The 15,045-nt window shown below is 48.8% G+C and overlaps 3 protein-coding genes across 4 annotated transcripts; 1 reads left to right on the plus strand and 2 right to left on the minus strand.

Moving 5' to 3' along the window:
- Window positions 1–8,000: 8,000 nt before the first annotated feature.
- Window positions 8,001–12,299, minus strand: CYB5D1 (cytochrome b5 domain containing 1). Its single transcript, XM_059048969.2, has 4 exons — window positions 11,586–12,299; window positions 11,416–11,492; window positions 11,067–11,285; window positions 8,001–10,485 (listed from the first exon to the last, which is right to left on the minus strand). The coding sequence occupies exons 1-4, from the start codon at window positions 11,743–11,745 to the stop codon at window positions 10,255–10,257; spliced, it is 687 nt and encodes a 228-aa protein (XP_058904952.1). The 5' UTR covers window positions 11,746–12,299; the 3' UTR covers window positions 8,001–10,254.
- Window positions 12,284–13,217, plus strand: NAA38 (N-alpha-acetyltransferase 38, NatC auxiliary subunit). Of its 2 annotated transcripts, XM_059048974.2 has the most exons (3): window positions 12,284–12,518; window positions 12,703–12,886; window positions 13,059–13,217. In XM_059048974.2, the coding sequence occupies exons 1-3, from the start codon at window positions 12,438–12,440 to the stop codon at window positions 13,169–13,171; spliced, it is 378 nt and encodes a 125-aa protein (XP_058904957.1). In that variant the 5' UTR covers window positions 12,284–12,437; the 3' UTR covers window positions 13,172–13,217. The 2 variants fall into 2 exon arrangements, with proteins under 2 accessions (XP_058904957.1, XP_058904956.1); XM_059048973.2 differs by having other exon boundaries at window positions 12,389–12,886.
- Window positions 13,218–14,024: 807 nt separating this feature from the next.
- On the minus strand, window positions 14,025–14,957 carry TMEM88 (transmembrane protein 88). The gene is made up of 2 exons (XM_059048975.2): window positions 14,703–14,957; window positions 14,025–14,578 (listed from the first exon to the last, which is right to left on the minus strand). Exons 1-2 carry the CDS (start codon window positions 14,910–14,912, stop codon window positions 14,309–14,311), a joined length of 480 nt encoding a protein of 159 aa, XP_058904958.1. The 5' UTR covers window positions 14,913–14,957; the 3' UTR covers window positions 14,025–14,308.
- Between the last annotated feature and the right edge of the window lie 88 nt (window positions 14,958–15,045).

Below are 15,045 nucleotides of genomic sequence, written 5' to 3' on the forward strand. Positions count from 1 at the left end.
CTTTATAGCCCATCCTGCTTGCTGCTTCACAACCACATTTAAATGTACTCAAATCTCCCCAACTTTAAAAGAGACACTCGGGACCCCTAAGCTGCCACCCTCCCTCGCTGTGCCCACTCACAGCCACGTTTCCTGAAAGAATTGTTTACACTTAGTCTGCTTTACTTGCCTACTCATTTTCCCACCCTCTGCCCAGCCTCTCTACAGAAACTGCTTTCACAAGATGACCAACAAGCTGGTTACTGAGTTAAGAGGACATTTCTGAGTTCTTAACTTGAACACGCCCTTCTTGAAATAGTCTTTGTGATCTGTGTGAGTCTGTGATCTCACCTCTGCTCATACTTCTGTTGCTGCCTTTTAGCTAAATCCTTTCCTTTGCTATTCATTGACTAAAGGGGATACCTTAAGAAGAAAAGGAAGGGACTTCCCTGGCGGTCCAGTGGTTAAGACTCTGCACTCCCGATGCAGGGGTTATAGGGTCTGGTCAGCATGACCAAAAAAAAAAAAAAAAAAAGGAAGAAGAAAAGGAAGATTTAGCCCCAAATTGTTATATTTGTCTTTTTCCAGTTTTCAGCCAGGCTGCGAGGCATGCAGGATCTTAGTTCCTCAACCAGGGATCGAACCTGCGCCCTCGGCAGTGAAAGCGCAGAGTCGCAACCACTGGACCCCCAGGGAATTCCCTCCCAGTTTCTTTTAGACCTGCTTTGATTGACCACCATGATGGAAACAATATAACAGTCCTATACAAAATGGCAAAAACCAAACATTTTTTTTTCCCCTTTTCACAATTTCTTAATAGGTTTTCACTGACTGGCCCGCCAGAATGCCTTGCTTTCCACCTACTGTTAAGCCCTGGTTATTTCAGCAGAACTGCCCTGACACCTTTCCTGGCGAACCCCAAGCTGTCATCCTCCTGCCCCTCTGCTTGCTCATGGGCCCTTTCCCCACCTAGCTCTCTGCATAGCGAGAGTTAATTTCAGATTAATAGCGTATGGTTAGTAAATTTAAATTGATTGATTTTTTAAAAAATATGCTATATTCCCAAACTATATAACTTCTAAAGTGTATTCCAGAGCCAAGTAATGAAGTTACTCACTGCCTCCATCAGAGGAAGAGTTTGAGCTCTGGATTCAGGTAGCACCTGAAATCCAAGTTCTGCCACTTACTACCAGTAACCCCGGGCAAGCAACTTATCCCTCAAGTCTCAGCTCCCTTATCGGTCAGACAGGGATATTAATGCCTGCCTCACGTGGTTGCAGTGAAGATTTTGAGCTAACGTACATAAAGCACTGGCTGTAAGGCACTTGATAGTTGGTAGCTAGTGTTCTAAACAGTCACGTTTACCATTAGCCATTTCTCACTTCAGAGAGATTCACTTCAGATGCTTGTAAGGTGAGAGCATTGACAAGCTGGGTTATGAATAACACCTGAAACTGAAGGAGCAAAGGGCTGACTTTAGTTATTCTTGTTCCCAATAGTTGCCCCATTTCCTTGCTTTCCCCTGCTTTACTTAAATAAGCTCAACTCTGGTATGATATGAAACAAACCACACTTTACTACACTCAGTTCTCCCAATAGAGGCACAAACACTGTTGTCAGGTTAGAACCAAATGTTAGTCACAGATACAGTCTGCTAATTTCCTAATCATGACAGACGTTCCCCGGATGCTGAATAGTGTGGCATCTCAGGAAATCCCAAGGGAAGCATTCATTACTAGATAAAGAATGGCTAGCTTAAGGAGAGGGAAGAAAACTGAACATTTCGAGTGCCTGTCCCAAGGACCTCTTGTACTGCTGGGCGTTTCCCCATACCTTATGTTTAATCTCAACGACAATGTAAGGTAGCTTCTTTTTAAGTGACCATGTCCTGGTTTATGCCTGTTGTCCTTATTGAATCCTTACTTCTTTTGTTCATATTTTGTGATTGAAGAAGTGGAATCTAAAAGAAGAAAAGTATCCTGTGCATAGTTAAAAAAGCCAGCAAACTCCTCCCTCTGCAGCTGGATTTCTTCTGTGAAGACCTCATTCATACCTCATCCGTCTACTGTCTGACTTCTCTAACACACCACTGTTTTGCTGTTCGCTAAATCTGTGGATGCTCAAGTCCTCACCTTCCTTGACGGTGTGACATTTCACACTGTTTACCATTCCCTCCTCTCAAATACTCTCTCTCTGGCTTCCCTGGCACCGTTTTCCAGGGTCTCTCTCACCACTTTGGCTCGCACTTCTGAGTCTCCTCCTCCTCCCCTCCCTCAGGTATTGTTCCTCCCAGGCCTTGCATGTAGATCACACTTTATTCTCGAGGTGATCTCATCCTTGACTTTGGTTGACAGTTACTCACTGCGGGTAGTTCGCAAACCTTGAACTCTAGCCGAGAGCTGTATTCAGGATCTCGTACCACATACCTGCTAAGACCTGGACGCCTGTATTTCCATGTCCTGCAGTTACTTCAGAGAGCTAACTAAAAACACGTCATCCTCCTTCCCCCATGAAACTCTTCTTCCAAGCATTTGCCTGCTCTGCCAGTGGATTCATCACCTTCCACCCAGGCCAGAAACTTGGGTGTCATCCTTGACTCCTCCCTCTGCCTCAGACCCCCTCCCAATAAATTATTGAGTTGTGTAGTTTTCTCTTAACTTCAGTTTATCTTCTCTGACCTCCACTGCCGCTAACTAACCTCATTCCGGCCACCTTCATCTCTTTCCTGGCCTGCTGCAATAGCATCGGTCTCCCTGTCTCCACTCTCTCCTCTCCTTTTCTCCCCTCTGATCCATTCTCTCTTGACATTGTAGTCCAGTCACCTTTCAAAAATGCAGTTCTGCTCGTGACATTCTCCTTATATAACCCTTAACCTGGAATTGTACACTTTAAAGGGGTGAAGTTTACAGTATGTGAACTGTATCTCAATTAAAAAAAACCCTTAACCTGATTTACAAAGTCTCGCAGGCCCTGGTCTGGCCTCCATGTCTCACTGCGCACCCTCTTCAGGCCTCCCGTCTCCTCTTGGCTTCACCATCCTGCACTTCCTTCTGCGTCGGAGCTCTCCACATACTCTGCCAATCTGTTTCCTCTTCCTCCTTACCCTCTCGCACTTCTTCACTTGGCTACCTCCTCCTTGTCCTTTCGGTCTCAGCTTGAGAGGATGTTCTCCAGAAAGCCTTCCCTGATCTCCCCAGTCTGGGTTTAGATATTCCCAAGGCATTTCTCTGAGAAAGTGACATTTAAGCAAAGCCTTTAAGGGGCAGGAGTTGGCCAGGTGATGAGTGGAGGATGGAGTGTCTCACGTAGAGGAACAGCATGTGAGAAGGCCCTGGCAGAAGGGAGCTTGGGGGAGTGTCAGAAACTGAAAGGCCAACAGGGAGATAAAGAAGGGGCTTGGGCAGGGGGGAAAGGATGGATTGGGTGTTTGGGATTAGCAGATGCACATTATTATAAATGGAATGGACAAAAAGCAAGGTCCTACTGTATAGCACAGGGAACTATATTCAGTATCTTGTAATAAACGATAATGGAAAAGAAGATGAAAAAGAATGTGTGTATATGTGTGTGTGTGTATAAATATATACACACACACACATATATAACTGAATCACTTACTGTATAGTAGAAATTAACATTGTCAATCAACTATACTTTAATAAAATAAATTAAAAATTAAAAAAAGAAGAGCCTGGAAGAGGCAAATCATGCAGGGCCTTGTGGACAACAGTAAGGGTGTCCTGTGTCCTCTTAAGAGGAGCTGGAAGCCTTTGAAGACTTTAAACCGGGGAACTTTAAAAGCTTCCCCTTAAGGACCTACTGTAGAGCACAGGGAGCTCTCCTCAATACTCTGTCATGACCTATATGGGAAAAGAATCTAAAAAAGAGTGGATATATGTCTATGTATAACTGATCCACTTTGCTGTACACCTGAAACTAACACAACATTGTAAATCAACTATACTCCAATTAAAAACAAAAAAGCAAACAAAACTTCCCTTGGCTGTTTATATAAGTAGAAGCAAGGTGAAAAGAGGCTCACAAACTTCTCTGAATCTCCCACTAACCTGTAGGCTCCTTGAGGGCAGAAATTACGTCTTCTTATTTAGTGTATTCACAGAGTCCAGAATTGTGCCTGATACACAGCAGATGCTCAGTATTAGGTTAATGAATTGAATAAATGGATGGTGGGGCCAGGATTCCAACTTTGGTTTTCAAGAAAGACTCAGCACTCCACTCCTACCCGAGACCGATTGGATATCCCTCCTTTTGCCTCCAGTGCATCTGTGGTCAACTGTATTTTCCAGAAATGGCCACAGTAGCAACTCACATCCAGCATGCTCTTATTACAGTGTGACTTTGACACTCTGCCCACTGAAAAGTGAGGTCTAGTTCCTTCCCCTTGGATTTGACGTGAGGTTATAAAAGATGCTTGAGGCTCCTCCTGGTTGTCTTGGGACACTTGCTCGTGGAACCAGCTACCATGCTATGAGGAAGCCCAGGCTGCCCTGAGAATGGGGTCTTCAGGGAGAAGAATCCGGAGACAGCATCAGCTTGCCAGCCATTTGTGAGTGAGCCATTTTGAAAGTGAATTCTCCAGCTTCTAGTAATCCACCCAGTTGACGCCTTTTGGAATGGAAATGAGCTGTCCCCACTGAACCCTGCCCAAATTACAGACTCATTAGCAAAATAAATGATGGTGGTTGTTTGAAGCCACTGAAGTCTTGGGATGGTTTTGTTACGCAGCAGTAGGTGACTGGAACAGCAGCCTACGTTTGTCACTGCAGGGAGGTGATAACCACCACTCAGTGGTTAAGTGGGTGGCCTATGACTGTCTTGTTTCAAAGTCCACCTTTGCTGCTTAGTGTGACCTTTGGCAAGTTACTTAACCTCTTTGCGCTTCAGTCTCCTTTCTTCAGTGTAAGTAAAAACGGTATTTAAGTTTGTTATGATGATTAAGTGATTAATGCAGGTAAATGCAGACCTACAGGTGATACAGATCAGTCTTTGTGATTATCTCAGGGAAGTCTGATCATTCAGCCATCACTGTCTCTTGTAATTCTGTTTCTTTGTCTTTATAGTATTTTTGGTATTTGTGTATGTGTATCTATATATGTATATGTGTTCATATATGTATATACACATACATAATATATAGCTTTTAGCACTATCTGAAATGATCTTGTCTACATGTTTTTTTATCCCACCAGGGTATAAGTCCCAGTAACGCAGGAACCTTGCCTGTCTCATTCACTGCTGTATCCCCAGTACCTGGAACAGTACCTGGCACAACGTGCTTATTAATAACTTTTTTTGTTAATGAATGGAAGAATAGCACTTTCATACTTCTTGTGGAAGACATCACTAGTTCCTACCCAGTATCCCTTCTCATTCCACAGCAGTGGTCCCTGCTTTTGTTGTGGATGTCAATACAAAAATGCTGTCCCAGACTCCCTTACGGCTAAGGGTCATTGTGTAATACATGTCCTATCAATGAGACGTAGTCAAAGTTCTGCTAAGGATGTCTGGGAAAATTTTTTGCTTTGATTTAGGCACTGCCCTTTCATCCTTCCCCTCTTCCTCCTTCCCGCCCACAATACAGACAGGAAGTAGAGCAACCAAAAAGGAGATAATCATGAAGACAAAAACAGGAGCAACCTGTGATGTTGATGAACTATCTAGTGGAGTCACTACACCACAGACTCTCATTATGTGAGAAGATTTAACCCTTTATAGTTAAGCCCCAGCTCAGCCTTCTGTTACTTGCAGCCAAATACATTCTCACCTGATACACTGTGGTAGAGTAATATCTACTCCTATAGGCTGTTCATTAAGGGCAAGGAAATATTTCCTCCTCCTTACTGTTCTCTAGGAGGACTGGAAGCATTTATCAGCACAAATGTCACTCACTATCCAGATCTCTTCTGCTCTCTTCAAATAGTGAGAGTGGGCAAGTAGCAAGGGACACCACAGTATCTGAATATATTTGACTCCTGAGTTCACATATTTCAAGTGGTAGGGGTTACCTTTACCATTCATTCCTGAAACAAACATGTATTTATTGCCACTTTATGCCAGACATTATATGGCTGTTGGGGATACAGAGATGATTAAGTCAGATGATTGAAACTGGATGCCCAAGTTCCCACTGAACATTAAGCTCCCAAAGGGCGGGAGCTGGGCTGCTCCCAGTAAGAAAGGGGCTTAATTCTAGCAGTGTCTCATCCATATTGTTCCTCGTCTCAACCTTCTTGACCCCTGATCCCATTTTAATGGCCTTAGTTCACTTACTCATTCACCAGCTTTTGTGTGTGTGAGTGTTTCCCTGGGAAATAGATACGGACTGCATATCTGTTCGTATTTTGAATGCTTAATCTTTGACTTCCAAGATCATTCAGGTTTCAGATTGTCTGCTTTCTCTACAGCTAAGCCTCCATGCACTCTTGCTCCATCATAAAGTGGCTGTTCTCCCATTATCAACACATCTATGTAGTTTATCTAAACTCAGCTATGGGGACTGGGCACATTAACCTTATCTTGATGTCATGACTCGGTGTTATGATCCTAAGTCCAAAGGATAGATCCTCTCGCTCAGCTCCAAGGTATGTCCAGATCAGAATTTGGGGCAGTAAAATGTTTCAGACTAGTTATAAACTTAACCCCAAGGCTTAAAGGTTTAGGAATTGCTGCCATGGGAACACAGGTGTATCAGGTTGAAGTAGACCATTGAGGCAGGTCTCAGGAATCCAGGAACCACATCGTATTGTCACCTTTGATATTTTACTTTTGAGGGTCTTTATTATTGTGCTTGTGTGTGTACTATTTCAGGGGCAGGGGGTTGGGCCATTTTGAGACTGATGGAAATTACAGCACCCTTCTCCAAGATAATACACATCTACACACACACACACACACACAATATTTAGGAGTCATTTCTGGAGGCCCAGGTTAACCCAATTGTGATTTGCCATGAAGGTGGAAACTTTTTGTGTACCATAATTCGGTCCTTTACCATGTACTATTTTCATTTACCTTTTCATGGGTGGATGTTTTAGCCCATTGAGTGAGCAAGCTTCCTGCAAAGAGCATACACCTTTTTATGACCCCCAATGATACGTGCATATAGCGACTGAGCCTTGTGGGAAATATTTGCAAACTGAGTTCTTTGAAGCTGCTATGATTTACTGAGGACAGGCAACGTTACTTTCAACATAACACCCACCACCCGACCTCCCTACAAAATGGAAGAGATCATTACCAAAGGACCTACAGTCATGTTCTATTTACTTCCTAGGTTTTAGGACGAGGCGTTATTTACATACTCCTCATGCAAATATCCAGTCTTGGATATTTAGAGAACCAAGGTAGTGCCTAGTAGAAAGCTTTATACAAACAAAACAAAACCCTCTAAGAATAAATGAACATACTCTATTATCTTAAAAATGTGTGATCTTTATTCCTTCCATAGTTCTGTGCCTCACCCTGTACATACCCACACCTGTAATCAGACCTCTTACTTGTCCTATCCCGTGAGTTTTACCCATGAGTTTTATTTCTCAAACTACACTCCTTTCCTGGCATGTGCTTATGGAAACAATTAAAACTAAGAATAAACCTAATGCTAACAGAATAGTGCCCATGTTGTTTTCCCTTTTTCTCTGATCCTTCCCTCTCACCTGTACGTTTCCACAGGCTACCTTTAATCCTAACCTGTTTAGAAGTTGGAAGTATTTTCCCTCATCCGGGCCCCTTTCCCTTCACTCTGTAGGAGACTACAGCCACCTGGTGGCCGTATAGAGAAAAGACAGGTCGATTGCCCCAAAAACCTGGTGAGAGGAAGAACCTCTATGGAGTCATTTTTGGTCTTGGATCTATGGCGAACAAGGAAAGAGAAACCCGTGGTTAGAGATGACAGCATAGGATCCAGACATCCTATTTCTTGGTCCCACCTTGCCTGCCCCAAGGACACAACATCCCATCCACTAGTTATTGGAGGTAGAGAAATGCACTTAACATTTGAGTTCATTCGGTCAAAATTTATTGAGCAGCGACTGTGTGCCCAACACTGGCAATACAGCAGTGACGAGATGGACACGACCTCTGCCCTCATGAGCTTACAATCTAGCAGCCAGCCAGCCAACTACGTCCATAATTTGAACATTACTATTGTAATAAGTGCTCTGAAATTTAACAAAGTCCTGACCAGCATCGAGAAATCAGAGAAGTCTCTGTGAGGAAGAAACACGTAGGATTAGCAGGGTGGGAAATGGAAGTGTGTTGTAAGCAGAGAGAACAGCCTGTGTGCCGGCTCTGAGGCAAGAAAACCTTTAGTGAACAGAAAGCCGGTGAACAAAGAGGGGCGGTGCAAGGTAGACGCTGATATATGCAAGGTCTTTGGATTTAGCACTTGATTCCAAAAGCACCTGGAAGCCACTGAAGAATCTGAAGGAGGAAAGTTCGATGTTTAGGTTTGTTTTTCAGAGCTCCCTCTGCTGTGTGTGGAGGACAGAGAGGAAATGGGAGCACTGGGTAGGAAGTTACTGCAGCAGTCCCAGACCGGAGGTGATGATAACAGCTTCGAGAAAAGAAGGTGGATTCCAGAGATGCTTAGGAGATAGAATCTACTGGGAGAGTGACTGGGTGTGTGAGGAGAGGGCTGTGTTTCTGGCGAGAGGTACTAAAGTAGGAAACCCTGGAAGAGGGACCAGTTTTGGCAGGTCCCATAGGCACAGGCCCTGAGGCTGGGGTTACAGCAACAGCATAGCTTTGGTTCTCAAATAGTGTCGGGTTTAGCTGAGCAAACAAGACACACATGAAACAACCGCAGGTGGATACAGATGTCTCCACCTCTGTCCATGCCGTTCACAGCCAGCCCCTCAGCACACGCCTCTGCAGCCTACCCAGTGTCTCCTAGGGGGCCACCTGCCACGAAGACGCACTAACATCTCCCTGCTTTTTTTGCCTGCTACTGTCAAGAAATTCACCTGAATGATTCTCATTCCCCTTCCTTCCTTAGGTCATAGGGGACCAAATCTGGCCGCTGCCCTCCATGGTTTTTCTCTTTTGAACACCAGGAATATTCTGACTTAATTAGCTCCTCTCTTTACATCACCTCTGTCAAGTCTCTTCTTGTAGAGTCACCACCTGGCAAAGTCGACCCTGTCTTCCTCATCTTCCCCTCAGAGGCACAGGCCCCTCATGAATACACAGGCTGTTGCCTACTTTTAGCTCCCCCTTCTAAAGTGCCCCAATCCAAAAGCCCTTTCCCACTCTAATTTTCCTGGAATCAGTTTATACCCACCTCTTTGCCTCAGAAAAGTCAGAGGAAAGTTTTGCTATGGGATTAACCATGAAGTAGCCTCAACAGCTATTACTCAGCTCACACTTGGTCTTCCCCGTGTCCTCTCTACCACTGCAGAACTGTGCTAAGTCCCTTCCAAAGACAATAACTAAACAAACAAAACAAAACAAAAAAAAGCACAACACCACGGCTGACTACACAACAGGCCTATAGGTTCCCATCGTGCAGTGAGCCTGGACGTTGAGAAGAACATAGACTTTGGAATTGGGAAGACCTGGGTTTGCAATCTGGTTACTAAGTAGTGTGCCTTTTGTGCTATTAAATCTTACTAAGCTTCAGAAGATTTATCTGTAAGTAGTGGTAATGGTATCTGTCTTATGGATAGTTGTATTAAATGAGGTGTATAAAGCACATAGCATAATATCTAGCCTGAATTACCGGGTGACCGTTCACTTCCTTTGTTCCTCTTGGGTTTCAGCTGCCACACTATTCAGAAGAGAGATTAGCCAGTTTTATATGGCCAGTGATAGGCATTTCCTATTCCTGTCTTTGTAAATCCCATCTTCCTGCAGCCATCCCATTTCCATCATTGCCAGAAAAGTTCTTCCATCCCTCATCCCTGTGTAGGACTTCTCTTTCTCTTACTATCGAAAAGTTCTGCCTGAGCTCTATCTGACTATCCTCTTCTACATCTCCCTGATCTAAGATACTTTATTTTCTTGTATCATTCCTAAAAATTAATTCACTTCTAGCGTTCTTCCTAACTTTCTCAGAGTAAATTGTAACTAACCCGAGGAATAGGACCTTTACACTTCAGTAGGGCATGGGAACCTCAGGCCAGCTCCCAGAGTAGAATGGAGGTCTAGGTCCAGGTACCGCCCTCCCCGCCCCATCCCCACCTCTTTTCCTACAGGTCACAGAAACAGCTAAACTCAAAATATGTCTTGAGCCTACATGAGCATACAGCTCCCTTTCTATTGCTCTGTGAGGTCATCACTGAAGTACAGCAGTACTGCAGGTGTGTAGAGTGTACTGTCCATACTGAGATAATCAAATTCTTCCTCCTCATCCCGGATACCATTCTCTTCCAGGGTATAATCCATGTTCAGGCTCTTCCCTTCATATTTCCATGTGTAGCTGGCAGCATGTGCATTATAGAGGAGATAGCGGTGTAGGATTTCCCACATTGATTCCAGGGCCCCCACCTGGAGAACACGAAAGCACCCCACCCGGAATTGTGGGTTGAACGAGCAAACACGCACACACGCACGCAAAGGCCAGGAACCCAAAGCTGGGATCACAGTGCCTCCCTTGGCAGAGAGCAGCTTTAGGCACTCCACAGTCCCAGAAATAAAGTTGGAGCTCCAGCATGCAACGAATGGCCCCCAAATCCTACCTGCCTTTATGGCAGCCACTTGTAATAAACAAATGGCCCTAAAGTCACTGCTCCCTCACCTTATCCCCACAATACAGTAGACTAATAAGAGAGCCCAGCTGCAACTGCTGTACAAAAACACAGCATGTAAGCGCTTCTGAGGACAACCATCACTAAGGTGCACAAACTGTCACCCTGGGCTTAAGAAAAAGTCTCTTGTACCCTGTGGCCCAGCCACACAGTTAATTCCCAACCCTGGGGACGTAGGTGGTCTTCTTTCCTCAGTTACCCCTAAAAGGAAAGAAGATACATCTCCCACCGGTTGTGGAGAGCTGCTGGCCTGCAGATCTGCTTGGAGATTTGCTGGGATTCTCGGTTCCCTCTAACCTGCCTCCAGGCACCAGTTCTCACCTCCAGAGTGTGCTCTTGCGACGTGAGCGTATTAATGATGCGGATATTCCGGGTCTTGGCGGACAGCCGCCCCACCTTGTAACGCGATCCCTGCCACCAAGGCTTCCCGAAATCATTGGCCCAGTCTGAACGGGGTAGCTGAGGCGGCACGTGCAGAAAGCGGCCCCACGGGGTGCGGTATCTCAGGGAACCGGTCAGCGGATCTATGTGCTTGAGGATCTTTTAAGCAGGGTTTGGGGAAGGAGGGTTGGAGCAGTCACTATCTCGGGCTCTGTTTAGCCTCTGCTTTTCCCGTTCATCCCGCTCTCCAGTGCCCCTCCCCCCAACCCCAGGTTCCAGCAGAACTCACGTCTCTGGTGTCTGGATCAAACCAGTGACTGATGTCCTGGCCCGCAACTTCCACGATGGGTTTCAGCAGCAGGTCTCCTGGGAAGGAGCAGCTGCCGTCAATGCTAGCCATCCAAGAACCAAGCACCCCCCAAACACACCCTCGACGCTGGCCCAAAGTGTGGCCCTTACCCTTGTACTCCTGTGCCAACGGCGTTAGGTCGTACACGTTTCCCAGGTAAGACACCCAGAGGTCTTCCGGCTGGTTATGTTGGGCCACCTCGGCCGGCGTGAAATAGCGACGCTGAAAATACTCAAAGTCTGGCCCGTCCACTAGGCCCCTGAGTGGCATGGCTCTTGCTCTATCGGTCACCGACTCCTTTAGTTGCTTCCTCGCTTTTCAGCACGCACTCTCTGCTGCATTCTCCTTCTGGTCCGGTAGCTAAGGCGAGCGCGTTTATCCGCTGACATGGAAACCATTGTCCTTTTCCGGCCACTGCCAATGAGATCAAACGCTGTACGGGCGAGGAGGAGCGTGGGCTGCGCGTGCTCACGGGAAACGTAGTCCGATTCAGGCATTCAAGTAATTTTGAGTTTTGTCCTGAGGAGTTCCGCGGGAAAGAGAACACACTCCGTTTTCATTCACAGTGGCCTAGGCTACAGGGAGTATTTAGGACATACTATCTCGCGAGGCAGAAAAACAAGGGAGGGGAGGAGTGTGATTATGAAAAAAGGTATTCTCGCTAAATTCCAGGGTTCCTTGAAGGATGTGTAAGAAACTATAGAGTTGAGTTGAAAATTTCTCGCGATATCTTGGTACATCCAGCGTAACAGGCCTCAGGGAGCCGCAGCGCCGAAATAGAAGCTCGCGAGACTTCTGCAGTTGCCGGAGACGAAGAGGAGGAGGAGGAGGAGGAGGAGGAGGAGGAGGAGGAGAGGTGATCTCGCGAAAGAAAATAGGTCGGAAGCGCTCGCGAGATCTCAGACCACCGGACACGAAAGGTTCTTAAGAAGTTGAAGGGCTTGGAGGAGGCCCGGGAACAAATGGCCGCAGCTGGACCAACCATGCTGCTACGAGAGGAGAATGGCTGTTGCAGCCGGCGTCAAAGCAGTTCCAGCGCAGGGGTTAGCTCGGGTTCTGGGATTGAGGGGCCGTCGGGGAGCAAGATGGGGGGACGGAGGGGGAACTGCAGCTCCCGGCAGCCTCTGGGCTTCGTGTGAGCGCCCCGCGGGCTGTCGGGAGCTGTGGTTCCGCGGGCGGGCAGCAGCCGAGGCGGCGCGGTCTGAGCGCCTGTCCCGCCCCGCTCAGGACTCAGATGGGGAGCGCGAGGACTCACCGGCTACGCGCGCTAGGCAGCAGCTGGAGGCGCTGCTCAACAAGACTATGCGCATTCGCATGACAGATGGACGGACACTGGTCGGTTGCTTCCTCTGCACCGACCGCGACTGCAATGTTATCCTGGGCTCGGCGCAGGAGTTCCTCAAGCCGTCGGGTCAGTGACCGGGGAATGCACACCCGCCTGGGAATGTGGCGGAGCCTCACGCAAAGCATTTCCCCTTAAGTGCCTCGCTGCACCCCTTATTTTCTGGGACTAGAAGTCGTGGCACAGAAGGGGAGGGGCCGACGCTGGCCTGCCTCTCTGATGGTCTGACTCTTCTTTCCAGATTCCTTCTCTGCCGGGGAACCCCGTGTGCTGGGCCTGGCCATGGTACCTGGACACCACATCGTTTCTATTGAGGTGCAGAGAGAGAGCCTGGCGGGGCCTCCCTATCTCTGAACACGATCGCGCATGCCTTTCAGACTTCATTAAATCTGTAACCGACGTGGCTTGTGTCTGTGTGTAGCTGGGTTCCTGGGACAGGAATGGCACACCTCATCCCTAGAGGAATAGGTTTCTCTGAGGTCGGGAGCACTACTCTCAACCCTCCTTCCACAACCTGGACGTCCAGGACTGCCAAAGGTTCCCTCAGGTTCGGGGTGGCGATGGGGGACAGGCTGAACTTCGGATCCACAGGCTCCAGGATGGGCCCCTCCATCTTCCCTCCCACACAGCTGCTCCAGAATTGTGGCGGGAGGGGGTGTCATCCTGCTCCGGAAGGCCCATTGTTTCTCTCTCCGGCCTGGCAACACCGAGTTCCTCTAAGCTGGGGTCAGAGAACAGGCTCAGGTCCCCAAGGGGAGCAGGGCAGGCTACAGAGGCCGGGCTCCCTCCACTCTGTTGATGAGGAGGTGACAGGGACAGAGCTCTGGGGTCTGGCCAGGAAGAACGGTCTAAGGCGATAAGCGAAGGAAGGCCTCCTTTCCAGGAGGCTGAAGGATGCTCCGGTCTGCACAGTAGAGCCCAGCCCCGCCCCCACCCCCACCCCCACCCGCATGTTGTTTCCTGCTCCTGGGCACGTTGCAGGAGTGACTGATAGTATTTGTGCCGCCCTTCTGTTCACAGGATCCCAGGATCGCGTTCAGTTCATTAATTCTTTATTGATGTGTGATGACTCCTTCCTCTCCAACCTCGCCCACCCCACCCCACCCCACCCCACCCCACCCCACCTTACCCCACCTCACCCCACCCCACCCCACCGCCCGTAAATACGAGGAGCAGCACCGGAAAAGGAGGGCACCAGCGCACCACCGAGGTTCAGTTGTCCTATTCACAGGGGGGTGGGGGATGCAGGGTCCAGCCCAGATGTTCAGGATTCAGATATGGGTAGAGAGGGGACAGTGGGTTTTCCGGGGTGTGGCGAATTTTCACCAGAATTGGGTCCACAGATGCTGCCGTTCTGTTCCTCAAGAGGATGCTGGGACCCGGCTTAGGCAGGAGCGGGGACAGGGTAGGTCGGGAGACCCCCAGGCTTCAAGTCCTTGGGCCGACCGGGAGAGAGGGCACTCCTCGGGGTTGTTCTTGACTCGAGGGTCCTCAGACCCAGACCTTTCCTGATGTTGGAACGGCCTGGGGCCCAGGCGAGGACCGGTTTTGCCGCGGCTGCGGGGTGCGCCGGCGCCGATAGAGGGCTCGGCTGTAAGGCACGAGGCAGTCGGCCAGGCGGAGGCGCAGGCAGAGGCGGCGGTAGCTGGCCAGGGCAAGCACGAGCAGCGGCACGAGCAGCAGGAATCCGGTGACCAGCAGGGCTGTGAAGCCCGGGTCCCGCAGGTGCGCGGTGCAAGGGGGTGCCTGGGAGCGCAAGAACTGTGGGAGGAGAAGAGGCATGAGGCCCAAGCCAAACAGCCCAGGCCGGGAGAGGTTGTGGCCCACAGACCCCACCGCCACCGTCACCAGACACCCACACGCACACCGCGGGGCGCACGCTCACCTGGGAGTGGCAGAGGAAGCCAAAGCCTAGCATGGTGACAGCGGGCAGCAGGATGGTCCCCAACACCAGCGCCAGCAGGAGAAGATTGAAGGCAGCCACCAGCAGATTCTGGGCGGTGACCAGCACAGCGCAGGCCCAGCAGTCCAGGGGGTCCCGGGGCTCTGGGCCGCCGCCGGGAACCGGTCGCTGCGCCCCGGGGACATCCGCCATGGCCCGCCTGGCTCCCTCCCTCCTGGGCCACGGCCCTTATAGCCCTTTTCCTGCCCCTCCCCCGGCCCAGCCTCTCCCCACCCCACCCCCCCTTATCCTGGAATGCGGCTCCAGGATTAGGCACCCCCCCATA

This window comes from Kogia breviceps, chromosome 19, assembly GCF_026419965.1.
Source record: "Kogia breviceps isolate mKogBre1 chromosome 19, mKogBre1 haplotype 1, whole genome shotgun sequence".
In the NCBI taxonomy this organism is placed as follows: Eukaryota; Metazoa; Chordata; class Mammalia; order Artiodactyla; family Physeteridae; genus Kogia; species Kogia breviceps.